General features: G+C 47.5%; 1 protein-coding gene across 1 annotated transcript in view; it reads left to right on the top strand.

Annotated features, from left to right (window-relative positions):
• The first annotated feature begins 15,691 nt into the window (after positions 1-15,691).
• The window catches only part of Snta1 (syntrophin alpha 1), a 39,438-nt gene continuing 27,224 nt past the window's right edge, over positions 15,692-27,905 (top strand). Inside the window, exons 1-2 of the mRNA XM_045157750.1 lie at positions 15,692-16,077; positions 22,750-22,935. Of these exons, the coding sequence (XP_045013685.1) occupies positions 15,750-16,077; positions 22,750-22,935 (514 nt within the window). The 5' untranslated portion in view covers positions 15,692-15,749. The remainder of the gene's footprint in view (positions 16,078-22,749; positions 22,936-27,905) is intronic.

Raw genomic sequence — 27,905 nt, 5'->3', positions numbered from 1 at the left:
TAAGGACCCAGGTTCAATTTTCTAGTACCCATGTAAGCCAGATGTACAAGGTGACACATGCATCTGGAGTTTGTTTGCGGGAGGCCCTGGTGTGCCCATTCCCATTTTCTCTACCTCTTTTCTCGCTATCTCTGTCTGCTTTAAAATAAAATATTAAAAAGAAAGGAAGGAAGGAAGCCTGGCATGATGGCACGCCTTTAATCCCAGCACTCCGGAGGCAGAGGTAGGAGGAACACCTTGAGTTCAAGGCCACCCTGAGACTACATAGGGAATTCCTATGTAAGCTAGAGTGAGACCCTACCTTGAAAAAAAAAATTTTTTAAAAGAAACTGAAAAAAATTAGGAACCATCATAAGAGGAGGAAAAGATGATGACATCAAAATAAAAGAGAGGCTGATTGAGAGGGGGAGGGGATATGATGGAGAGTGGAGGTTCAAAGGGGAAAGTAGGAGGGGGTGAGGGAGTTACCATGGGATGTTGTTTACAATCATGGAAGTTGTTAATTATAAAAATTAAAAAAATAAATAATTTAGGAAAAAATAATTCCCATCAATAGGAGACCAGATGAATCTAAGGACTGAGGCTGTCTTCCTCAATGATACTCCTGGGGCTGAGAACCAAGGTTCCTTGTATCAATTGACATGACTTTTCCTGGAATTTCTTGCCCAGAAATATAAGATTGTAACCTAACAAATAACCTCACTATTTGCCTTGGGGAGTTCTCAAACCAATTTAGTTGGGGAAAAAAAAATTTAAAAAACAGTTTGCTCACTTTAGTAAATACCTTTCTTCCATATATATTTTTTAGCAAGAGAAAGAGAGTTGGCACACCAGAGCCTCTAGCCACCGAACTTGAACTCCAGACTCTTGCGCCACCCGAGTGCTGGGATTAAAGGCGTGCACCACCACGCCTGGCTATGGAATTTTTGTGTCCCCCCCACACACCCCAGTATTTATCTGCTGCGTGCAGCTCTGCAGTGATTGCTTGAGAATTTTTTGGAAGAGCCTGAGATTCCCGTCTCTAGACTGGAGCATCTAGGTGTGAGAGATCGGCAAGTTCCCTAGAGACCTATGTTCTTTCTAATCCCACCTCCCTGCTTCCCAGAATGGGCAAACCTCCCTCCAGGCTCACCACAGCAGACAGCAGGAACTCCCAGGGCCTCGCCCGCCCACACCGGCTGCTTGCTTGCCCACCTGCCTGTCTTCCCTTGTTCTGACAGATTAACAATGACCTGTGACCCTGAGAGGCTGGCCACACTCCCGGCCAATTTCAGCCTGTCCAAAGGAGTCCCAGGGGTGGTCAGTGCCTGGGGTTGTGTTGGCCAGATGGACCTGGGAGGTCTTGGATTGGTTTATCCCAGGAGGCAGAGCAGGTGGGCAGCCCCTAGCACCCCTCCGCATCGTCCCCATCATGCATCACTGGGCTGGAGCAGGATCCAGATGGCGGGAATGGGGCAGCCTCGTAGCTTCTGGCCTGACAAAGGATCCTCTATACTATTTCTCCTCCCTCTGCCCCCCAATCTCAGCCAGTTTAGTCTGTGGCTGTCCAGTCACTCTCAGCCCTGACCTAGTCTGCCCTGGGCTGCCTTTCTGCTGACCGCTACTTCCTCCATTCCATCTGTGGAATTTTCTCTGGAGAGTCTTGGACTTGGAAACCTGTCCATCAACCTGAAAGTGGACAAGCATGATCAACAGAATGTGACTGGTCACGTGGTCATAACCAGTCAGAGATTCGAAAGCACTGATAGGAACTACAAAACAACAACAACAACAACAAAAAGCAATGAGGGCTGGGGAAATGGTTTAGAGATTAAGGCATTTGCCTGCGAAGCCTAAGGACCCCAGTTGGTTCAATTCCCCAGGACCCCAGATGCACAAAGGGGACACATGCGCCTGGAATTCATTTGTGGTGTCTGGAGGCCCTGGCATGCCCATTCCCTCTCTCTCTGCTTCTTCCTCGCTCTCTCAAATAAATAAAGAAATAAAATATTTTAAAAAAATAAAAATGAGGCTGGAGGGATGGCTTATCAGTTAAGATGTTTGCGTGCAAAACCAAAGGACCCAGGTTCTATTCCCTGGAGCCCAAGTTAGCCAGAGACACAAGGGGGCACACGTGTCTGGAGTTCATTTGCAGTGGCTGGAGGCCCTGGTGTGCCCATTCTCTCTCTCTCGCTCCCTCTTTTGCTGTCAAATAAATAAACAAATAAAATTAACAAAAAAAATAGGGTAGGGCATGGTGGCTCACGTCTTTAATCCCAGCACTTTGGAAGCAGAGGTAGGAGGATCATTGAGAGTTCAAGGCCATCCTGAGACTACATAGTGAATTCCAAGTCAGCCTGGGCTACAGCAAGACCTCAAAAAACCAAAAAAAAAAAACAAAAAGAGAGAGAGAGAGAGAGAGAGAGAGAGAGAGAGAGAGAGAGAGAATATAAGTGTGCTAGGGTCTCCAGCCACTGCAAAGGAACTTTAGATGCATGCACCATTTTGTATCTGGCTTACTTGGGTCCCGGGGGATGGAGCCTAGAACTGGGGTCCTTAGGCTTCATGGGCAAGTGCTCAACTGCTAAGCTATCTCTCCAGCCTCCAGAATGAGTTTTAAAGGGTCTCCAACTCAGATGTGCCTTGGAGATAGCACAGGGGAGAGAAGGGGAAAGGCCGCTTGGGGTGGCAAGACCCTTGGGGCCCTTCCAGGATCTGCCCCTTTGGCCGTGAGTCTCTGGGCCTCTGCAGAGTACCTGGCTTGGCTTCCATCATTTTTCCGGAGCCCACGGTACAAAGATTCTCTTGATTTCAACCAGAGCACATGGGACCAAAGGTGGGGGGCAAGCAAGGGCTGTAGCCACGCTAGCAATCATGTGGGGCTGCCTCCTAGAATCCCTCTCCACTCCCCACCCCAAACAGGGTCTGGGCTCTTTTTAATTGGCTCCCTGATGCCAAGTGAAGTCTATTAATATCAATGTAATGAGGTAATTACAGTGATTTGGAAAAATTGCCAGTGAATGCTTTTGAGGGAATTTCCAAGGAGAAAGGAGGGTGTAGGAAACATGTGTGAGGAAAGAGGGAAAGAGAAAAGAGTTGATCAGCATGAAGTGTGAGTGAGGGAGAAGTCTAGGTCTGTGAAGGGGTGTGTGTGTGTGTGTGTGTGTGTGTGTGTGTGTGTGTAACAGCACTACATATGTGCATGGGACTTCTGGGTAGGGGTAGAAACATGAGAGAGTATCTGTGTGAATAATCAAGGGACAGTGATTTTCAGGCCCCAGAAAAACCCTGACTTTGGCTGGTGCTAAGCCGTCAATTTCTTGACTAGGGTGAAGGGAAATCTTGGGGCCAGGCCCTGTTTCAAACCTCTTCCTGAAGCCTTTGTTCTTGACTGTCCTGGAGCAACCCTGAGGCTCTGCATGGAGAAGGCTAAATTAAGATCCCTTTGTGTGTGTGTGTGTGTGTGTGGGGGGGGGGGGGTCTCATGCCTTTAACCCCAGCACTCAGAAGGTAGAGGTAGAAGGATAGCTGTGAGTTCGAGGCCAGCCTGAAACTATGTAGTGAATTCCAGGTCAGCCTGGGCTAGAGTGAGACTCTACTTCGAGCAAAAAAAAAAAAAAAAAAGGGGTCTCTTACTAAGAAGAGAGGCTGGAAAAGCTCAAAAGCAGAGGTTGTCCAGATATGATTCTGAGGCTGGCAGCGTGCTAATTACCTGGGAATTTGTTAAAGCACAAATGATCTAGTCATGGTGGATCGACTGCACTCAGGAGACTGAGGCAGAATTGCCAAGAATTGGCAGAACTGTTCAAAACCAGCCTGAGCTAGAGAGAGATCTTGCCTGAAAAAAACTGAACAACAACAAAAAACCAAAAAACACCAGCCAGGTGTGGTGGCACACTCCTTTAATCTCAGCACTCTGGAGGAAGTAGTAAGAGGTAACAGTGAGTTCGAGGCCACCTTGAGACTACAGAGTGAATTCCAGGTCAGCCTGGACTAGAGCAAGACCTTACCTTGAAAAAAAAAAAAAAAAAAAAAAACACACCAGGTGTGGTGGCCCATGCCTTCAATCCTGGTATCCCAGAGACAGAGGTAGAAGGATTGCTTTGAGCTCAAGGCCAGCCTGGGACTACAGAATGAGTGCCAACTCCACCTTGGCTATGGACCTTACCTTGAAAAACAAACAAACAAACAAACAAACAATAAGTAAATACAAGCAGAGTTGGAGAGATAGCTCAGCAGTTAAGGTCATTTGCTTGCAAGGCCTGATAGAGTTCCTTTGTAGTGACAGGAGGCTCGGACATGCCCATACTTTCTCTCTGCTTGAAAATAAATAATAAATCAAAATATTTTTAAAATGGCTAGGTGTGGTGGTGCACGCCTTTAATTCCAGCACTCAGGAGGCAGAGGTAGGAGGATCACCATGAGTTTGAGGCCACCCTGAGACTTCATAGTGAATTCCAGGTCAGCCTGAGCTAGAGTGAGACCCTACCTCAAAAAACTGAAAAACAAAAACAAAAAGAACAAAGACAAAAAAATATTTAAAAAATAATAATAGGATTGGAGAGATGGCTTAGCCATTAAGCCATTTGCCTGCAAAGCCAAAGGACCCAAGTTTGATTCCCCAGTACCCATGTAAAGCCAGATGCACAAGGTGGCACATGTATCTGGAGTTTGTGGTGGTAGATAGAGGCCCTGGCATCCCCATTCTGTCTCTCTCTCTGCCTCTTTCTCTCTCTCTCAAATAAATAAATAAATATTAGGAAAACCTACAGAGTCATGGTAGGGTAAATAAAGAGATTTTATAAAAATAAATAAAGACAAAATAAAACAGAAAACACAGTTGATCAGATCACTGGAGACTCCACTAGATCAGAAACAAAGGTGTGAATTGGCAATTTTCCTTCCTTCCTTCTTTTTAAAAATTTATTTAGTTATTTTTGGTTTTTCAAGGTAGGGCTTCACTCTAGCTCAGGCTGACCTGGAATTCACTCTGTAATCTCAGGGTGGCCTTGAACTCATGGTGATCCTCCTGCCTCTGCTTTCCAGAGCCCTCCTGCCATTCATTTTCTTAGCCTCATTACACAGGTGAGGAAAGTGAGACTCAGAGGGCAAATGTAGGCTAAAGTAAGTCTGATTGGCATACTGGTTCTTTTCCAGACAATGCATGATTCTGGGGGTGCAGGCAGTGTGGGGGGTAGAGTGAGGATGGGATGAGCTAAAAACTCATGGTTGGGGGCCGACATGGTGGCACATGTCTTTAATCCCAGTGTTTGGGGGGCAGAAGTAGGAGGATCACCATGAGTTTGAGGCCACCCTGAAACTATATGTGAAATCTAGGTCAGCCTGAACTAGAATGAGATCCTACCTTAAAAAAAAAAAAAAGTGGTTGGTATAATCATCATCTGAAATGTCTGTATAATTCTTATATTCTGAGAAGTACTTCAAAAGTGATAACATCAGGGCTGGAGGGATGGCTTAGCGGTTAAGGCGTTTGCCTGCAAAGCCAAAGTACCCAGATTCAAATCCCCAGGACCCACTTAGCCAGAAAACAAACACAAACAAAAAGATCTCATAACAAACAACAGTGTTCACTCCCCAGTGCCACTAAATGAATGAATGCCTGCATGAATAAATAATGTGGCAATCTTAAGTTGCAATTAAAAGCCAAATGAAGTGTCACAAGCCTGTCATCCCAGCACTTGGAGAGCTCCAGAAGGATGATTCCAAGTTTGAGGGCAACCTGGGCTGCTATAGGGACATCCTGTCTCAAAAAATAAAGTAGTGGAGGGCTGGAGAAATGGCTTAGCGGTTAAAGCACTTGCCGGCAAAGCCAAAGGACCTCGGATTGATTCCCCGGGACCCAGGAAAGCCAGATGCACAAGGGGAACCCACGCATCTGGAGCTCGTTTGCAGTGCGCCCATTCCCTTTCTTTCTGTCTACTTACCTATTTCTGTATCTGTCTCTCTTAAAATTAAAAACAAACAAACAAACAGTGGAGGGGAGAATAAAGAGTTTGGAGAGACAGATGGAAAAAGGTTCTTTTATTTTTTCATTGGCTGTTTCTTTTTCTTTTCTTTTTTTTTTCTGAGGTGAGTCTCACTCTAGCCCAGGCTGACCTGAAATTCACTATGTAGTCAGGGTGGCCTCTAATTTACAGCGATCCTCCTATCTCTGCCTCCCAACCAGCACACCCGGCAGAAGGTTCTTAATCAGCAAGAAGAGAAGGCCACCTCGCATTCCTTTCTGATTCTCATCTTCTGCCACACCTCCTAGACCCTGGCACTGCTACTGTGGCAGTCTGCTGCCCCCTGCTGGTATGTTTTCTCAGGCAACTATTTTTTTTGTTTTGTTTGTGTTTTTCGAGGCCGGTCTCTCCATTCTAGCCCAGGCTGACCTGGAATTAATACCCTATGTAGACTCAGTCTGGCCTCGAACTCAAAGCTATTCTCCTACCTCTGCCTCCTGAGTGCTGGGATTAAAGGCATGTACCATTACGCCCGGCTGATTAATATCTTTTTGATTGCTACTAACTCCATCAGAACAGTCAAATCCGGGCTGAGAGATGGTTTAGCAATTAAAGCCTTTGCCTGCAAAGCCACAGGATCCCTGTTCGATTCTCCAGGACCCAGGTAAACCAGTCATTTGCAGTGGCTGGAGGCCCTGGCATGCCCATTCTTTCCCCCTCCCCTGGCTTCTTTCTCTCTCTCAAATAAATAAATAAAATACATTTTTAAAAATTATTTATTTATTTATTTGAGAGCGACAGACACAGAGAGAAAGACAGATAGAGGGAGAGAGAGGGAGAATGGGCGCGCCAGGGCTTCCAGCCTCTGCAAACGAACTCCAGACGCGTGCGCCCCCTTGTGCATCTGGCTAACGTGGGACCTGGGGAACCGAGCCTCGAACCGGGGTCCTTAGGCTTCACAGGCAAGCGCTTAACTGCTAAGCCATCTCTCCAGCCCATAAAATACATTTAAATAAATTAAAATAAAAAGTTAAATCCTTTGCCCTGGCTGCCATTGGGTGCACCTGAAAGTATCATGTTTCTTCCCACCTGAGAATCATCACAGCCCAGCTTGAATTGTCATCCTAGTAGTTGGGAACACTGGCCTGGGCTATATGAAACTATCTCAAAAACATAGAGCTTGGAGATGGTTCAGTACTTTAGAGCAGTTGGTAGAGAAGCATGAGAGCCCCTCAGGCTGGAGAACTCCCAAGTTTGACTCCCCAAAACCCACATAAAAATCTGGGAATAAGCCGGGTGTAGTGGCGCATGCCTTTAGTCCCAGCACTTGGGAGAGTTTGAGGCCACCCTGAGACCACATAGTGAATTGCAGGTCAGCCTGGGCTCTACCTCAAAAAACCAACCCCCCAAAACAAACAAACAGACACAAAACACTTCTCTATCATGCGTGAGGCTTTGGATTCAACCTCCAATACCATAAAGACAAACAGAAACTCCACTACTGAAGAAGCTAGGTATTTCCTACATGAGGACCTTTGCACTGGCTGGTTCCTCTGAACACAACAGGTTCCCTGCTAAGAGTTAGGTCTAGGGGCTGGAGAGATGGCTCAGCTATTAAGGCAGTTGCCTGCAAAGCCTAAGGACCCAAATTCAATTGCCTAGTGACCATGTAAAGCCAGATGCACAAGGTCAGCCATGCATCTGAAGATTGTTTGCAGTGGCTAGAGGCCATGTGCATCTGGTTTATGTGGGACCTGGAGAATGGAACCTGGTTCCTTAAGCTTCGTAGGCATGTGCCTTAACCACTAAGCCATCTCTCCAGCCCAGATTTATTTTATTTTTTTACTTTTTGGTTTTCCGAGGTAGGGTCTCACACTAACTCAGGCTGATCTGGAGTTCACTATGTAGTCTCAGGGTGGCCTTGAACGTTCAGTGATCCTCCTACCGCTGCCTTCCAAGTGCTGGGACTATAGGCATATGCCCCCATGCCCGGCTCTAAAGATTTACTTTTATTTACTTATTTATTAGAGACAGAGAAAGAGAACGGACATGCAGGGCCTCTAGCCATTGCAAACGAACTCCAGAAACAGGTGTCACCATGTGCATCTGGCTTATGTGGGACCTGGAGAGTCAAACCCAGATCCTTAGGATTTGCAGGCAAGCGCCTTGACCGCTAAGCCATCTCCAGACCAAAATATGCGTTTTAAAAAGAATTAAAGCTAGGCATGGTGGCACATGCCTTTAATCCCAGCACTTGGGGGGGCAGGAGGATCACCATGAGTTTGAGGCCACCAGCCTTGGCTAGAGCAAGGCCCTACCTGGAAAAACAAAAGACAAACAAACAAACAAACAAAAAAAAGAGGTCTAACCTTGATAGGACATTTCCATCACTATCCACCAGAGGACCCCCTACCTCGAAAACATGAAAACATTCCCCCAAAATTTATTTACTTATTTGGCAGAGAAAGAGAGAGAGAGAGGGAGAGAGAATGTATGGGCCTCTTGTTCCTGCAAAAGAACTCCAGCCCATTATGTCACTATATGCATCTGGCTTTACGTGGGTACATCAGGCTTTGCAAGCAAGTGATTTTAACTGCTGAGCCATCATCTCTCCAAACCTCCCTATTCCATTTCTTTCTGTCTCTTTTTCTTTTTTTAAATTTTTGTTAGCATTTTACATGATCCGTCTCTTTCTTGCTTTCTTTTTTGTTTTTCAAGGTAGGGTTTCACTCTAGCCCGGCTGACCTGGAACTCATGTATTCACTATGGAGTCTGAGGGTGGCCTTGAACTCACGGTGATCCTCCTACCTCTGCCTTACAAGTGCTGGGATTAAAGGCATGTGCCACCATGCCTGGCTTTCTTTTCCTTTTTCTTTCTTTCTCTCCATCTCGCCCCCCGCCCCGCCCCTGCCTCCCAGGTGAGGTCTCACCTTAGCCCAGGCTGACCTGGTACTCACTTTGTAGCCCCTGGCTGCCCCTCAACTCATAGTGATTGATCCTACTAATTCAGCCTCCTCAGTTCTGGGCTTGATCTTGAACCCTTTTTCTTTCATAAAGTATGATTTTAAAAATATTATTTCTTTGAGAGAGGGAAAAAGAGAGAAAAAAGCAGAGGGAGACAGAGATGCAGATAAAGAATGGGTACATCAGGGCCTCCAGCCATTGCAAATGAACTCCAGATGTATGTGCCACATTGTATATCTGGCTTACGAGGGTCCTGGAGAAATGAACCTAGTTCTTTTGGCTTTGTAGGCAAGTGCTGTAACTGCTAAGCCAGCTCTCCAGTCCTGCATCTTAAACTCTTGATCCTCCTGCCTCTACCTCCTTAAAACTGATATTATAGGCCCAAGTCCTCATGCCTGGCTAAAACACCCCTTTATAGTGTCCCTGACGGCTGCCCTTTTAGTCTGTATGTGGATGTCTTTAGTAACAAAAGGGCTTTACTTGTCTGCAAGGTAATAGGTCATCTCTACCATCCATGCCAAGGCAGGGAAGAAGGAACCAAAACTCTCTTTTTGATTGTTTATTCATCATCATCATTATTATTATTATTTTGAGTTTTCAAGGTAGGGTTTCACTCTAGACCATTTTCAGTTTATAGCCTAGAATGACCTTAAACTGCAAACTCTTCCCTTAGCCTCCTGAGTGTTGAGAACTGTCATTACCGACGCTCCACAGAAAGCTCTCGGGCTGGAGAGATGGCTTAGCGGTTAAGAGCTTGCCTGTGAAGCCTCAGGACCCTGGTTCGAGGCTCGATTCCCCAGGACCCACATTAGCCAGATGCACAAGGGGGCGCATGCATCTGGAGGTCGTTTGCAGTGGCTGGAGACCCTGGTGTGCCCATTCTCTCTCTCTCTGCCTCCTTCTCTCTGTCGCTCTTAAATTAAAATAATAATAATAATAATAATAATAATAATAAAGCTCTTTACGTGTGAAGTGCTCAGTCACATGAATGTTCATGGTTAGTCTGGCCCTGGTGTGGGAGGTCAGGAGTTGAGGAACCCTGCTGCTTGTCCTGGAGCCCGTGCAGAGCAAGCCCCCTGTTGGACCAGTACTTCAGATTCATCTAAAGCTTGACACTGTAGGGCCCTCAGTGGCTGGGCAGTTCCCATATTTCTTTCCCCTTGGACGTGAACTAGTTTCCTCTGGGAGTTTTGCCCAGGGTTTGGTGGGGAGCCAGGAAGGCCTGTGTGTGTTTGTGTTGTGGGGGGCACCATCAGTGACCAGGGAGCATTCCTCCAGCTAACAGTCCTGGGGAAGCTGGCGGCATACAGCTATTGGCCCTGCTCATGCCGGCTGACCAGGGATGCTCTCACACACAGACTGTTCTAGGCCTTTGCTCCTTTCCTCTTATTTGATATCACAGCCCCTTGCAGAGGACTTCTCTCTCTTCCTCATCAAGTTTGTAGGACTTCATTAAGCCTCTTTAAGCAGGGCAGTACGTGGGGGGACTTTTAAGGGCATGCTTTCAGGCTGTGATCCTGGGAAAAGAGTCTTACTTCCCCTTGGGGGCTGTCTCTTTCTGTAGTCTAGTATGGCCTTGAACTTGAAATTCTCTTGCCTCTGTGCCCAAGTGCTAAATAATAGGCATGAGCCCTTCCACCAATCTTTTTTTTTTTTTTTTCCTGTTTTTGGTTTTTCAAGGTAGGGTCTCACTCTGACCCAGCCTGACCTGGAATTCACACAATGTAGTCTCAGAGTGGCCTTGAACTCACCCTTCTTCTACCTCTGCCTCTTGAGTGCTGGGATTAAACGCGTGTGCTGCCATGCCTGGCTCACCTATCTTTTTGGTTTTTCTCCTTCTTCTTCTCCTCCTTTTTTTTTCTTCCCAAGGTAGGATCTCCCTCTAGCACAGACTGACCTGGAATTCACTCTGTAGTCTCAGAGTGGTCTCGAACTCACAGTGATCCTCCTACCTCTGCCTCCCGGAGTGCTTCACAAGCAGGTGCTTAACCGCTAAGCCATCTCTCCAGCCCCCTTTATTTGATATTATTTATATATTTTATTTCTTGGATATGACCTGGATTTCACTATGTAGTCTCAGGGTGGCCTCGAAGTCACGGAGATACTCCTACCTCTGCCTCCTGAGTGCTGGGATTAAAGGCGTGGGCCACCACACCCAGCCATTTATTTATTTATTTATTTGAGGAAGAGAGAGAGAGAGGGAGGGAGGGAGGGAGGGAAGGAGGGAAGGAGAGAAAGAGACAAGGAATTGGCATGCCAGGGCCTCTAGCCACTGCAAAGGAACTCCAGAAGCTCCCACCACCATGTGATCTAGCTTATGTGGGTTTTGGGGAGTCAAACCTGGGTCCTTAGGCTTTGGCAGGCAAGCGCCTTAAATGCTAAATCATTTCTCCAGATCATTTTAATAATTTTTTTTTCGAGGTAGGGTATTACTCTAGCTCAGGCTGATCTGGAATTCACTATGTAGTCTCAGGGTGGCTTTGAACTCACAGAGATCCTCCTACCTCTACCTCCCAGGTGCTGGGATTAAAGGCATGTGCTACCTTGCCTGGCTCCATTTTAATACTTTTTAAAAAAATTAATTAATTAATTAATAATTTTTGTTTTTTTTTGAGGTAGGGTTTCACTCTCAGGCTGACCTGGAATTCACTATGTAGTCTCAGGGTGGCCTTGAACTCATGGAGATCCTCCTACCTCTGCCTCCTGAGTGCTGGGCTTAAAGGTGTGTGCCACCACGCCTGGCTAAGTTTTTTATTTTTATTTTTTTATTTTTGAGGTAGGGTCTTGCTCTAGCCCAGGCAGACTGACCTGGAATTCACTCTGTAGTCTCAGGGTGGCCTTGAACTCACGGAGATCCTCCTACCTCTGCCTCCCGAGTTCCTAAATTCAGATCCCTACATCCCATATAAAAAGTGCAAATTGCAGTTGCACACGCCTTTAACCCTAGTACTCCAGAGGCAGAGGTAGGAGGATCACTGTGAGTTCAAGGCCACCCTGAGACTACAGAGTGAATGCCAGGTCAGCCTGTGCTAGAGTGAGACTACCTAGAAAAAAAGCCCTCAAATAGACACAGGGTCTCATATGTATTCTGGGCTGGCCTGGCATTTACTATGTAGCCCCAGCTGGTCTGGAATTTATGATCTTCCTGCCTCAGTTTCCCGTGGTATGATTGCATGTGTATGGCGCCACAAAGTTGAGTCATCACATGTAACTTGTTTTTTTTCCTTTTCTTTCTTTCCTCTTCTTTATTTTTTTTTTTTTTGCTTTTTTCCAGGGAGGGTGTCACATTAGCGCAGGCTAACTAAGAACTCTCTCTGCCCTTGAGGCTGGCCTTGAACTCAGTGATCCTTCTATTTCTACCTCCCCAAGTGTTCTTATTAAAGGTGCCACCATGCCCGGCTTTTTTCTTTTATTTTGATTTATTTGTCAGAGAGAGAGAGAGAGAGAGAGAGAGAGAGAGAGAGAGAGAGAGAGAGAGAGAGAGAATAGGCACTCCAGGGCCTCCAGCCACAGCAAACGAACTCCAGACACATGTGCCCCTTGTGCATCTGGCTAACGTGGGTCCTGGGGAATTGAACCTGGGTCCTTTGGCTTGGCAGGCAAATGCCTTAACCTCTAAGGCATCACTCCAGCTCTTTCTTTTCCTTTTTTTGTCTGTGTATGCATGTTTCTTAAGTATGTGGGTCACATGTACGCAGGTGTGAATGCATGTGTGTGTGTGTTTGTGGAGGCCTGAGGTGGTCATTAGGGGTCTTCTTCCACCACTCTCCACCTAATTTATTGAGACAAGGTCTCTCACTGAACCCAGAACTTGCAGATTCCACGAGTCTAGCTAGCCAGCTTGTCCCAGGTACCTATCTCTGCCTTCTGAGCACTGGGATTTCAGATGTGGGTCAGCACACATGCACTCATGTGGCTGCTGGAGTGTTAACTCAGGTCCTCACACTTACATAGCGAGTGCTTTACTGACTGAATTACCTCTCCAGCCTTGTTATATCTTATTTTATTTTTATTTTGGTTTTTCCAGGTAGGGTCTCACTGTAGCCCAGGCTGACCTATGAAACTATGGAGTTTCAGGATGGCCTTGAACTCATGGCAATTCTCCTACTTCTGCCTCTCAAGTGCTGGGATTAAAGAGGTGCCACCGGGCTTTTTTTTTTTCATTCAAGGTAGGGTCTCACTGTAGCTCAGGCTGACCTGGAATTCACTTTAGTCTCAGGGTGTCCTCAAACTCACAGTGATCCTCCTACCACTGCTTCCCGAGTGTTGGGATTAAAGGCATGCGCCACCATGCCTGGCCTTTTTTGGCTTTTTGAGGTAGGGTTTCACTCTAGTTCAGGCTAACCTGTAGTCTCAGGGTGGCCTCCAACTCACAGTGATGCTCCTACCTCTGCCTCCTGAGCGCTGGGATTAGAGGCAGGCACCACCACACCTGGCTATTTTTTAAAATATTTATTTATTTGAGAGAAGGGGAAAGGGGTGGTGGTGGGGGGGAATGGGCATGCCAGGGCATCCAGCCACTGCAAACGAACTCCAGATACATGTGCCACCTTGTGCATCTGGCTTATGTGGGTCCTGGGGAATTGAATCTGGGCCCTTTGGCTTTGCAGGCAAATGTCTTTGCAGGTGGAGAGCTAAGCCATCTCTCCAGTCTTATATTTTTAATTTCTTTGCAAAGAGAGAGAGAGAGGGAAGGAGGGAGAGAGAGAGAGATGGTGGGGGTGGGGTGAGGAAATTATGGGTGTGCCAGTGTGCTAAGGACTCTTGCCACTGCAAATAAACTCCACTTTGTGCATCTGGCTTTATGTGGATACTGGGAAGTTGAATCCAGGTTGGCAGGCTTTGCAAGCAAGTGCTTTTAACTAGTGAGCCATCTTCCCAGTCCCTTGTTTGCTTGTTTATTTATTTTTGGGTTTTCAAGGTAGGGTCTTGCTCTAGCCCAGGCTGACCTGGAATTCACTCTGTAGTCTCAGGGTGGCCTCAAGCTCAGAGCAATCGATCCTCCTACCTCTGCTTCCCAAATGCTGGGATGAAAGGCCTGTGTCATCATGCCCAGCAAAAATTTTATTTTTTTTCAATATTTTATTCTATTTTTATTTATTTACTTATTTATATTTTGGTTTTTCGAGGTAGGGTTTCACTCCAGCCCAGGCTGACCTGGAATTAACTATGTGACTTCAGGCTGGCTTTGAACTCTCGGGGATCCTCCTACCTCTGCCTCCTGAGTGCTGGGATTAAAGGTGTGGGCTACCACCTCTGGCTTTATTTTTATTTTTTTAAAACTATATTTTATTTATTTATTTGAGAGCAAGAAAGAGGCAGAGAGACAGAGAGAGAGAGAGAAGGAGAGGGAGGGAGGGAGAATGGGCATGCCAGTGCCTCCAGCCTCTGCAAATGAACTCCAGATTCATGTGCCTCCTGTGCATCTGGCTTATGTGGGTTCTGGAGAGTCGAACCAGGATCCTTTGGCTTTGTAGGGAAACGCCTTAACCGCTAAGCTACCTCTCCAGACCTACTTATTTATTTATTTGTTGTTTTGCTTTTCGAGGTAGGGTCTCACTCTAGCTCAGGCTGACCTGAAATTCACTATGTAGTCTCAGGGTGGCCTAGAACTCATGGCGGCCCTCCTATTTCTGCCTCCCGAGTGCTGGGATTAAAGGCGTGTGCCATCAGGCCCGGCTGTATATTTTTTTCTTTAAAAAAATATTTTAATTTATTTATTTGAAGAGAGAGAGAATAGGCATGCCAGGGTTCCAGCCACTGCAAATGAACTCCAGATGCATGCCTCATCTTGACCAAACCTGGGTCCTTAGGCTTTGCAGGTTAGCACTTTAACCACTAAGCCATCTCTCTAGCCCTATATTTAATTTTTATTTATTTATTAGAGAGAGAGAATGAATAGGCACGGGGCCTGTAGCCCCTGCAAATGAATTCCAGACGTACGTGCCACTTTGTGTATCTGGCTTACGTGGGTACTGGGGAATTGAACCTCCTGGGCCCTTAGGCTTTGCACGCAAGTGCCTTAATCGCTAAGCTCTGTTCAGTCCAAAAGTTTGTTTTATGAGAGAAAGAGAATTGGCGCGCCAGGGTGACCTCAAACTCAATGCGATCCTCCCATCTCTGCCTCCCCAGTGCTGGGATCCAGGGCGTGCACCACCACACCCAGCTTGGGCATTTCATTTCTAAGTGGGTACAGTATCCACCTCCCTCCCAAACCCTCAGTGGGCTCCGCAGATCTCCTCCCAGTGGGCGGGCCTGCCTCTTCCTAAACTGCGCCCCAAGCCGCACTAAGCCACGCCCACAGACCATAGCCCGCACCCTGAGGTTGCAAAAACCTCCTCTTTGCGAAGCTGGCTCGCAAAGCCACCAGGCCTTGCAAATGTCCCCGGAGCCCAGCGCCCCGCCACCCCGTCGCCCTTGCCCTGATGCCCGCTCAGAAGCTAGCACGGGGACCCCGGCTTCTGTTTCCCATCTCCGCGTGCAGTCCTCGACGGCGCAGATCCCGGGGTTCGGGCCCTGCCACGGAACCCCGCCCCCGCTCCGTCCACGCCCAGCACCAGCACCCACACCCACCCACCCAGCACCCCACACACCCACGCTCAACCTCTCCCCTGGCCCGCGTCGCCCCGACGCACCTTCGGATGCCCCTCGGCCGCAGGCCCCGCCCCCTGCCGTTAGCCACACCCTCCGTGTGATCCGCCCTCCCCGAGGCTCCACCCCTCCCCCGAGGCCAGGGCTTAGGGTGGCGGCTGGCCCAGCCCGGGGGGTGGGGGCTCCCCGGTTTGCCCCGGTGCCCAGGGCTCTGGTGCGCAGCGCACCCCCGGGGGCTCGCAGGCGAACATGGCGTCCGGCCGGCGCGCTCCGCGCTCGGGGCTGCTGGAGCTGCGCGCCGGGGCGGGCTCGGGCTCGGGGGCCGGCGGCGGCGGCGGCGGCGAGCGGTGGCAGCGGGTGCTGCTCAGTGTGGCCGAGGACACGCTGACCGTGAGCCCCGCCGACGGCGAGCCCGGCTCGGAGCCCGCTGCTGCGCGGGAGCCGGAGTCGGCGCACTTCAACGGCGCCGCCGAGCCGGGCGCGGCGGCCCCGCAGCCGCCCGAAGCGCTGCTGCTCCAGCGGCGCCGCGTGACGGTGCGCAAGGCCGATGCCGGCGGGCTGGGCATCAGCATCAAAGGCAAGTGCGGGGCGCGCGCGGGGCCGGGGCCCGGGGGTGGGTGTGGGGGGTATTGGGGGTCCGGGAGGCTGGCAGCATGCGCGGAGGACGCGGACGGGCTTCTGGGGGCCGAGGGCACGCGCCGACGGGACGGCGGGCGCGAGAGCGCCGGGGTCGGCAAGAGGTTTGGGCAGTTTCGCCGGTCTCCGAGGGACTTGGAGGAGGACACAAGTGCGGAGGGGTCGGGGCGCACCAAGGACATGGGTGTGTAGCTCTGTATAGAGGCGTAGGGGCAGCTAGCGCGGACATCAAGGACAAGAGGGGCCCCTGGGAGAAGTACCAAAGAGGATTGAGGTCTGGGACAGGACTGTGGCAAGGGTGCGGGGGGGGGGGGTGGCGGGATCCCTGAGACACAACCAAGGTGCCAGCCAGCAAAGCGCGGAGTCTGGGAAACACAGGGTGGGTGGATGCCCGAGTTGGGTGGAGACACACGCGTAGTCAAAGATAGGAGCGGAGCAAGGACCTATTCATCTGACCCCGCCCCCCCCCCAAGAACATGTACCTAGGGTAGGAGTCTCCTGGTCTGTGCATTTCCACCATTGACAGTGGGGAGAGAGGACCTAGAGTTGCCATTCCTTACTGAGTGCCTCCAGCACCCAAGGCTGACAGCCTCCAAATATATATATGGAGAGAGAAGTGGGGGGCTGGAGAATGGGCATGCAAGAAACTTCAGGCTCCTGTTCCACTTTGTGCATCTGGGGAATTGAACTCAGGTGGTTAGGTTTTACAGGCAAGCACCTTAACCGCTGAGCCATCTCTGTAGACCCCCCCTCCCCCGACAGCCTTTTTTTGTTTTTGTTTTTTGAGGTAGGGTCTCACTCTACTCAGGCTGGCCTGGAATTCACTATGTAAGGTGGGGTAGGGTCTCACTCTAGCTCAGGCTGACCTGGAATTCACTGTGTAGTTTCAGGGTGGCCTTGAACTCCTACCTCTGCCTTCCGAGTACTGGGATTAAAGGTGTATCACCACATCTCTCTTTTATTTATTTATTTATTGTTTATTTTTACTTACTTATTTGAGACTGACAGAAAGAGAGGCAGAGAGAGAGAGGGAGAATGGGCATGCCAGGGCCTCCAGCTACTGCAAACGACTCCAGACGCGTGTGCCCCCTTGTACATCTGGCTAATGTGGGTCCTGGGGAATCAAGCCTCGAACCGGGGTCCTTAGGCTTCACAGGCAAGTGTTTAACCGCTAAGCCATCTCTCCTGCCCCGTGCTGTCTTTTAATATTTATTTATTTATTTGAGAGAGAGAACTCACTGGTGTCTCTCACTCCTGAAAACATGCACTTCGTGCATCTGGCTGTATGTGGGTACTAGGGAATTGAACCCAGGCCATCAGCCTTTGCAAGCAAAAGCCTTTAACTCTTTCTTTTTTTTTCTTTTGAGATAAGGTCTCATATCCCAGATTGGCTTTGAACTGGCTGTGTAGCAGAAAATGACTTTAAACTTCTTACTCTTGCTTTCCATCTCTCTTGAGCTGGCCTTACAGGCATGTGCCACCATTCTTGGCTTATGTGGCATTGGGGATTGAACTCAGAAGTTCTTGCATGCTAGGCAAGAACTCTACCAACTGAGCAAACTTTCCCAGCCCAGTGACAGCCTTCTGCGTGAACTCGGACAGGTCCCCTCCCATCTCTGGATCTCGGTTTCAGAAACAGTGTGGCAAAGCCCCAGTGTTGTGATGTTTCAGACAGGGAGCTTGGCTGGTCCTGCCAGCACATAGGAGGTGCTTGATTGATTACTGTTGTTAGGAAAATGGAGGCCAGCAGGAACTCAAAAACAAAACAAAACTAACAACAACATAGCAAAACTAGCTGATCACCATGTTTGAAAACCCACACACAGCCCTAGCTGTTGGGCTCACGCATTTCTGCCTGTCCGCTCCCAGCAGGATATCCTGGGAAGGGGTGTCATCCCTTTTATGCGTCTCTTCCTGGGTCTCACTAGAGTTGGCTGTGTTCTCTGTGCCTCTAGATCCTCTGTCGTGGGCCAGGGAGGTGGGAATGGTGATCAGTCTCACTATTGTATGACAGGTACTGTGCCCAGGATCATCAACTCGTGGTCCACTTCATTCTGTCAACCAGTGGTGAAGGGTAGTGTGTATAATCTCCTTTTTTCAGGTGAAGGAACTAAGGAACATGGTTTCTTCAGGATCAGTCAGTGAATGAATGATAGCACTGGGCTGTGAACCTTAGTTATATTTAACACCACTCTTGTAGAGATTGATTGCCCAGGGAAGTTGGCTCTTCCCAGTGGAAGGGAAAAAAAATCCCTAGGCAGCTAATCCCAGTGATTGAAATTGGGCAGAAATAGGGAAAACAGGGAGTTGCCACAAGTTTTACCCCAGACTGTACAGGGCATAGGACAATAGATCAACTCAGAGCAGGAAGGAACTTTGAGTTAATATAGGGTTCCATTTTGCAGATGGACACACTGACTCCCAGAGGGTCATAGTCTTGCCAAGGTCATACAGAGCTACTGTCCAGCTCTGTGCTTCCATGTGGTTGAAAGGATATTATTATTTTAAAATATTTTATTCTTTTTCATTTGAGAGAGAAAGAGGTGGAGGTAGAGAGAAAAGGCAGGTGAACTCCAGAAGCATGTGCCACCTTGTGCATCTGGTTTACATGGGTCCTGGGGAATCAAACCGGGGTTCTTTGGCTTTGCAGGCAAACACTTTAACGGCTAAGCCATCTCTCTAGCCCGAAAGTGTGTGTGTGTGTGTGTGTGTGTGTGTGTGTGTGTGTGTGTATATATATATATTTTGAGACTTTAAGGCTCCATCTTATGAATGGACACTGAGCTTCTGTTGCCATGGTAACATCCCCTCTAGGGTCCAGCTGAGTCCAAGGCGGCAATGAATGAGCATAGCTTCAAACTGAACTAAAGTCCCTTCCCGTAGGTGGGGAAGGACAGATATAAATAGAAGCACTTCCCTCTTCTAGGCCTCAGGTCTGTGCAGTGCCATGAGCAACTGTTGAACCTGTGTGGGGATTGGAAGAGGTGCTCTAGGCTGTGTGACCTTGGAGCAGTGACCTCACGCTCTGGGGTGTTAGCTCCTCAACTTTAGTCCTTTGAGGATGGACCTGGAATGGGATATCTGAGTGCCTGACTTGAATTTACTATAGCCATGGTATTCAGTGTTGGATCCTTTTTTTTTTTTTTTTTTTTTTTTTTTTTTGAGGTAGGGTCTCACTCTAGCCTAGGCTGACCTGGGCTACCTCTGCCTCCCAAGTGCTGGGATTAAAGGCATGTGCTGTGTGCCGGGAGAATCCTTCTTAAAAGTTATTTTCTTTTATTTTACTTATGTATTAGAGAGAGAGAAGAGGCAGTTAGGGAATGGGCATGCTAGGGCCTCTAGCCACTGCAGACAAACTCCAGATGAATGAACCACCTTATGCATCTAGCTTACTTGGGTACTAAGGACTGGAACCTGGTCCTTAGGCTTCACAGGCAAGTGCCTTAACTGCTAGGTCATCTCTCCAGCCCCTGGAGCCTCCTTTTAGAAAGGGTCTTGCTATGTAGCCCAGGCTGTTTTTTTTTTTAAAAATCTTTTTCTTTCTTTTCTTTTTTCGAGGTAGGGTCTTGCTCTAGCCCAGGCTGACCTGGAATTCACCATATAGTTGTCTCAGGGTGGCCTTGAACTCACAGCAATTCTCCTACCTCTGCCTCCCAAGTGCTGGGATTAAAGACATGTACCACCACACCTGGCTCCCCAGGCTATTTTAAAAAATATTTAATTAATTAATTAATTAATTTTTTATTTATTTGAAAGAGGCAGAGAGAGAGAGAAAGACAGAGAATGAGAATGGGCCTTCCCGTGCCTCTAGCCACTTCAAACAAACTCTGGATGCATGTACCTATGGCTTTAGGTGGGTACTGGGGAATCAAACTCAGGTTCTTGGGTTTTGCCGGCAAGCACCTTGACTGCTGAGCCATCGCTCCAGTCCCTAGATTTTTTTTTTTTTTTTTTTTTTGAGGTAAGGTCTCACTCTGGCCCAGCTGACCTGGAATTCACTCTGTATTCTCAGGGTGGCCTCAAACGCATGGCGATCCTTCTACCTCTGCCTCCTGAGTGCTGGGATTAAAGGTGTACACCACTACGCCTGGCCAGACTGATTTTTTGAATTTTTTTTTTTTAAGAGAGAGTGAAAGAGATATATAGAGAGAAGAGAGAAAATTGGCACACCAGGGCCTCTGGTACTGAAACTGAACTCCAGATGCTTGGGCCACCTAGTGGGCATGTGTGACCTTGCACTTACCTCACCTTTGTGCATCTGGCTTATGTGCGATCTGGAGAGTTGAATATGGGTCCTTAGCAATTGTCTTAACAGCTAAGCCATCTCTCCAGCCCTCCCAGGCTGTTTTTTTTTTTTAAATCATAAAAATATATGTTTGTTTATTTATGAGAGAGAAAGATAGGGAGAGAATGGCTGTGCCAGGCATCTAACTCCAGAAGCATGTGCTGCTCTATGCATCTGTCTTTACATGAGTGCCGGAGAATCGAATCCAGGCCATTAGGCTTTATAAGTAGGTGCTATATCTTGTAGTCACCTTAGTACTTTTTATATGGATATTTCTTAGATAACCAACTTGATTATATTGGGAGGTATTAAAGTATAGTTGTAATTTAATAATGCTATTATATTAAATTTTCTTTAATTGCTTCATTTTTTTTGGTAAACCCTGTTCTCCCTTCCTCCCACTTTGGGGTATGTGTGTGTGTGTGTGGATATAAGTATGTAGTATGTGCGTGCATGCAGAGAAGCCTTCTGTATGGAGGCCACAGAATTATGTATGTATTGCTCTTGTTCTTCCACATTACTTCCTTGAGAGAGAGTCTCTCACTGATCAGAAAGCAACTGTTTTCAAACTGGCTGCAATTCTATAGCAGGCCTGTGTGGTCACATCCAGCTTTTTACCTGGGTGCTTCCCCTCAGATAGTCTTATTTATTTATTTATTTAGTAAACAGAGAGAAGAGAGTCCGAGAGAGAATGGGCTGCACCAGGGCCTCTAGTCACTGCAAACGAATTCTAGAAGAATGCACCACCTTGTGCATCTGGCTTACATGGGTTCTGGGGATTTGAACCTGGGTCCTTACACTTCACAGGCAAGCACTTTAACCACTAAGCCATCTTTCCAGCCCCAAACTCAATGTTGAATCTGGCCCTGTCATTCTCTTATGTTTACATAGCAAGCTCTCTTATCTTGATCTCTCCCTAGCCCAGACATTTATTGTTTTTTTTTTTTTTTAAGTTTTTTGGCTTATTTTTATTTATTTATTTGAAAGTGACAGAGAGAGAAAAGAGGCAGATAGAGAGAGAGAGAATGGGCATGCCAGGGCCTCCAGCCACTGCAAACCCAGGCTGTTTTTAAACTCACTATTGACCAGTATGATCTTGAACTTGGAGCCATTCTTTTTTTTGGTAATATTTTATTTGTTTATGTAAAAGACAGCAACAGAGACAGAGAGAGAATGGACACACCAGGTTCTCTAGCCACTGTAAACAAACTCCAGATGTATGCACTGCTTTGTACAGCTCCCCCTTTTTATTTTATTTTATTAATTTATTTTTTAATCTTTTATTTAAGAGAGAGAGAATGGGCACGCCAGGGTCTCTAGCGACTACAAATGAACTCCAGGTGTATGCGCTCCCTTGTGCATCTGGCTTATGTGGGTCCTGGAGAGTCAAACTGGGATCCTCTGGCTTTATAGGCAAATACCTTAACCACTAAGCTATCTCTCCAGCCCTATTTTATTTTTTTAAAAAAGACTTTTTTTTTTTCTTTTTTGTTTTTTAAGGTAGGGTCTCACTCTAGTCCAGGATGACCTGGAATTCACTATGTAATCTCAGGTTGGCCTTGAACTCATGGTGATCTTCCTACCTCTGCCTCCCAAGTGCTGGGATTAAAGGCATGTGCCACCATGCCCGGTACAAAAAGATAGTTTAAAAAAATATATTTTATTTATATTTATTTATTTGAAAGAGGCAGAGAGAGGGAGAGAGATAGAATGGGCATGTCAGGGCTTCTAGCTGCTGGAAATGAACTCCAGATGCGTGCACCACCTTGTGCATCTGGCTTACGTGGGTCCTGGAAAATTGGACCTGGGTCCTTTGGCCTTGCAGACAAGTGCCTTAACTGCTAAGCCACATCTCCAGTCCACAAAAAGAGACTTTAAAAATTAATTAATTAATTAATTAATGAGAGAGAGAGAGGAGATGAGAGAACAAGAGCACGCAGGCCATTGTGGATGAACTCCAGACCCATGGGCTACCATGGGCATCTGACTTTCTTGGGTACTAGGGACTGAATCTGGGTCCTTAGGCTTTGCAGGAAAGCATGTTAACCGCTAAGCCATCTCTCCAGCCCGCTTTGAGGCCCTGGTTTGCTCTGAACTCCTCACAGCCACTTGCCTCAGCCTTCTGACTGCTGGGATGTGTCACCATGTCCCTGCTCTGTGCCAAACCTGTGACTCCTTTATGAGGGTCTCCTTCTCCTTCCATGTCCCCTTTCCCAGCAGCAGCCCAGGAGCATCTGAGGGAGTCCTTGAGAAGCAGTGTCACCTTGATGTGATTGCCAGGTGTTGAAGAATGTGCCTCAGTTTCTTCTTCCTTCTGTGCCTTCGCAGGGGGCCGGGAGAACAAGATGCCTATCCTCATTTCCAAGATCTTCAAAGGACTGGCAGCAGACCAGACCGAGGCCCTCTTTGTGGGGGATGCCATCCTGTCTGTGAATGGCGAAGACTTGTCCTCTGCCAGCCATGATGAGGCTGTGCAGGCTCTCAAGAAGACTGGCAAAGAGGTGGTGCTGGAGGGTAAGCACTCAGCCACGAGGGCACGAAGGGCTGTTCGTGGCTCCCTCATCTCCTCAGGCCTAGTGTGGCCCCAGTCTGGCCCTGGGGGATGGGAGGTGGGCAGAGTTGAAATGGGAATCAGGCCCTGCTTGAGATCAGCACCAGGTGGTGGTTGGAGGGAGAGCTGCCCTAGAGCTGAGCAGGCTTGCTTTACAGTTTTTTTTTTTAAACTTATTTATTTATTTATTTATTTGAGAGCGACAGACACAGAGAGAAAGACAGATAGAGGGAGAGAGAGAGAATGGGCGCGCCAGGGCTTCCAGCCTCTGCAAACGAACTCCAGATGCGTGCGCCCCCTTGTGCATCTGGCTAACGTGGGACCTGGGGAACCGAGCCTCGAACCGGGGTCCTCAGGCTTCACAGGCAAGTGCTTAACCGCTAAGCCATCTCTCCAGCCCTGTTTGTTTGGTTTTTGAGGCAGGGTCTCACTCTAGCTCAGGCTGACCTGGAATTCACTATGCAGTCTTAGGGTGGCCTCGAACTCACAGTGATCCTCCTAAAAGGCGTGCACCACCACTCCCGGCTTTGCTTTGCATTTTTTGTCTTCTGCTCGGTAATAACGTGGCCTTGGACCATCACTTCATTTTCCCAAGCTTTAGTGTAACTCCTGGGTTTTCTGTGCAGTAAGTAGGACTGAAGGCATAGGGCCTTCTGTACCTTGTACTTACAAGGTACAAGATGTAAGAGGAGAGTGGACCAATATAAGGTTTTTTCCTGAAAGGCTTCAGGAAGGTTATTTATTTGCAAGCAGAGAGAGAAAGAGGGAAGAGAGACAGGCAGAGTGAATGGGTGCTAGGGCCTCTAGCTGCTGCACACGAACTGTAGACTCATGCACCACTTTGTACTTCATGTGGGCAATAGAACCCAGGTCATTAGGCTTTGAAGGGAAGCCCTTTAACTGTTGTGCCATCTCTCCAGCCTCATGAAAATTTAAAAATATTTTTATCTATTTATTAGAAAGAGGGAGAGAGCTAGAGAACAGGCTCATTAGAGCCTTTAGCCACTGCAAAGGAACTTTAGGCACATGTGCCACCTTGTGCATCTGGCTTATGTGGGTACTGGGGAATTGAACCTGGGTCCTTAGGCTTTGCTGTCAAGCGCCTTAACTACTAAGCCGTTTCTCCAGCCCAGGAAGCTTTGTGTTATTTTAGTGCTCAGGGATCCTTAAATCCTGAGACCCATCCTCCTTTGGGAGATAACTTGGCTACCACGTAGTAAGACATCACATTCTCTTAGCGGGGGAGAACCTTGGCGGGGTGGCTTTCTTTACTAAGCCTTCACTGAGTGGTCTTGGATGAAAACTGCACCTTTTTGGACCTCAGTTTTCCCATCAGTCTTGGTAGGATCCCTGCTGTGGTTGTCTGATATCTGCCTTTTGCCATCCCCCTCAGAAGGTTTCTGCTTGGCTCAGCCCTTTCCTCCAGCTCTGCTCTGTCGGCTCTGGAAGCCTGTGGGGGCCTGAAGAATGTGTCTTTGGCTCACTGCCCAGAATAGGCCCAGGGAGATGGTGGGGGCTGATGGATAATGTCATGGCCAGCAAAGCTGCTGAGCTCAGCTCAGGCCCAAATCCTGCCAGGTTGCCTTGGTATCCCCTAAAGGGTTTCCAAGAGGCTGTGGGACCCTAGGTGACCTTTATCATTCTCATGATGCCAGATCTCAATTCTAACTCAGTTTTATTATTCTATATTATATTATTTTTTTAAGGTGGCATCTCACTCTAGCTGACCTGGAATTCACTCTGTAGTCCCAGGCTGGCCTCAAACTCAGAGTGATCCTCCTACCTCTGCCTCCCAAGTGCTAGGGTTAAAGACATATACCACCAAGCCCAGCTGCAGTTTTATTTTAGTTTTATACTTTAAGCAAGGGTCTGTAGGGCTGGAGAGATGGCTCAGTAGTCAAAGCATTTGCCTATGTAGCCAAAGAACCCAGGTTCAATTCTCCAGGTCTCACATAAGCCAGATACACAAGATGGTGCATACGTCTGGAGTTCATTTGCACTGGCTGGAGTCCCTGGTGTGCTCATTCTCCCTCCCTCTCTCTGTCTCTAATACATAAAAAAAAAAAAAGGCATGGTCTGTAAATATTACTGATACATTTTCTTTCTTTTCTTCCCTTTCCCTTCTCTTGATCCATTCATTCCTCTTTACTTTTCCTTTCTTTTAAAGCAGGGTTTCATGTAGTCCAAGTTGGCTTTGAATGAGCCATGTAGCTCAGTATGTCTTTGAACTCTGATCCTCCTGCCTTTACCTCCCAAATGTTGGGATTATGGACATGTGCCTCTACGCCCAGTTTGTGTGGTGCTGGGGATCAAACCCAGGGCTTTGTGCATGCCAGCTGCCAATTGAGCTACTTCCCAGTCCCAGTCCTTGCATTCTTTATTTATTTATTTATTTTTGGTCGTGCCAGGGCCTCCAGCCACTGCAAACAAATTCCAACACGTGTGCCACCATGTGCATCTGGCTTACATGGGTTCTGGGGAGTTGAACTTGGGTCCTTAGGCTTCATAGGCCAGAGCCTTAACTGATAAGTCATCTCTTCAGCCCATTGTATTCTTTTTTTTTTTTTTTTTCTTCTGAGGTAGGGTTTCACTCTAGCTCAGGCTGACCTGGAATTCACTTTGTAGTCTCAGGGTGGCCTTGAACTCATGGCAATCCTCCTACCTCTGCCTACCAAGTGCTGGGATTAAAGGAATGTGCCACCATGCTCGGCTACATTCTTTTTTTAAAAAAATATTTATTTTTATTTATTTATTTGAGAGTGACAGAGAGAGAAAGAGGGAGAGCGAGAGAATGGGCGCGACAGGGCCTCCAGCCACTGCAAATGAACTCCAGATGTGTGCACCCCCCTTGTGCATTTGGCTAATGTGGGTCCTGGGGAATTAAGCCTCAAACCAGGGTCCTTAGGCTTCATAGGAAAGTGCTTACTGTTAAGCCATCTCTCCAGCCCCCCCATTGCATTCTTTTAATATTTAAAAAGGACTGCTGCATAGGTGTGGTGGCATACACCTTTAATCTCAGCACTTGTGGAGGCAGAGGTAGGAGGATCACTGTGAGTTCAAGGCCACCCTGGTGAGTTCCAGGTCAGCATGGGCTAGAGTGAGACCTTAACACAGGAAAAAAAAAAAAAAAAAGTCTGGAGAGATGGTTAAAGCACTTGCATTCAGAGCTGAACAACCTGAGTTCAATTCCCCAGTAGCCACGTAAAGCCAGATGCACAAAATGGCACATGCATCTGGAGTCTGTTTGTAGTGGCAAGAGGCCCTTGTGTGCTCATTCCATCTCTGTCTCTCTTCTATGTCTCTGCTTGCAAATAAATAAAAAATATATGTATATATATTAGGGGCTGAAGAGATGGCTTAGCAGTTAAGGCAGTTGCCTGCAAAGCCTAGGGATCCAAGTTCGATTCTCCAGGTCTCAATTTCCCCATGTAAATCAGATGCTCAAGGTGGTGCGTGCATCTGGAGTTTGTTTGCAATAGCTGGAGGCCCTGGTATACCCATTCTCTCTCCCTCTGTACGTCTCTAATAAATAAATAAAAATAAAATATTAAAGAGAATAAGCTGGGTGTGGTGGCATGTGCCTTTAATCCCAGCACTTGGGAGGCAGAGTTAGGATCGATGTGAGCTCAAGGCTATCCTCCATAGTGAATTCTAAGTCAGTCTGGGCTACAGCGACTCTACCTTGAAAAACCAAAAAAAAAAAAAAAAAAAAAGTTAACACAAATGGCACTTTTTTTTTCTATTTTTTCAGAGGAGGATCTCTAGCCCAGGCCAACCTGTAATTTACTATAATTCACTGTGTAGTCTCAGGGTGGCCTTGAATTCCCAGTGATCCTCCTACCTCTGCCTCCCAAGTTCTGGGATTAAAGGTGTGCGCCACCATGCCAGACCTATTTTTTCTATTTTTTTTTTAAGGGAGGGAGGACTTATTTTAAGCTTATAGTTTGAGGTTATGAATTCCGTCATGACAGGAAGGCATGACTGAGTTCATGGTGGAGGAGTTTGTACCAGGAACTCTTGACAGCTCCACAGATGAGGAAACAGAGTGAAATATCACAGTCTAGTTGGCTTGAAAACTCTTAGCCTCTGCTGTCTGAACATTTAGTTTATAGATGGCAAAATTTCTACTCTCTCCTCTTCAGATTGAGGACAATTTATTTGAGTTCTTAGCATGTACATCATTCTGAGAAGGAAGTATCTGTATGACTGATGCTTGATGGATGTGGCCGCAAGATTTTAGGAGATAAAAAACGACAGTTAAGTCACTTGCCTGGGAAGCCCAAGGACCCAGGTTTATTTCCCCAGTACCCAGATGCACATGGCGGTACACACATCTGGAATTCATTTGCAGTGGCTGGGTGGCTCAGGTGCACCCACTCTGTCTCCCTCTCTCAAATAAAAACAAGACATTTGAAGGGTATCCTTTTTCTTCTTCTCTCACTTTTTTTTTTTGTTGTTGTTTCCTTTTTTCTTTTGCTCTCCCTATTTGTTTATTTTGTATTTGTGCATGTGGTATGTATGCATAAATGTATGCATATAGGTGCGTGTGGGTTGACTTTGGGTGTCTTCCTAGATGCTTCTCCACTTCATTTACTGAGGCAGGGTCTCTCAGTTGAACCCAGAGCTTGCCAATTCCACTAGTCCAGCTAGCCAGCTCACTCTGGGGAATCCCTTGTTCATGCCTCCCGAGTGAGTGCTGGGATTACAGGTGGGTTGCCATGCCTATCTGGCATTTGGCAGCTAGTGCTTTATCCCCTGAGTCATCTTCCCAGCCCCTGGTTACTTTTTAAAATTATTTTTATTTATTTTTTTAATCTTTGGTCTTTCAAGGTGGGGTTTTGTTCTAGCCCAGGGCCTGCCTGGAATTCACTGTATAGTCTCAGGGCCTCGAACTCATTCTGATCCTCCTACCTCTGCCTCCTGAGTGCTGAGA

Source organism: Jaculus jaculus, chromosome 8 (genome assembly GCF_020740685.1).
Source record: "Jaculus jaculus isolate mJacJac1 chromosome 8, mJacJac1.mat.Y.cur, whole genome shotgun sequence".
Taxonomy (NCBI): Eukaryota; Metazoa; Chordata; class Mammalia; order Rodentia; family Dipodidae; genus Jaculus; species Jaculus jaculus.
This window is presented reverse-complemented; position numbering and strand designations above follow the sequence as displayed.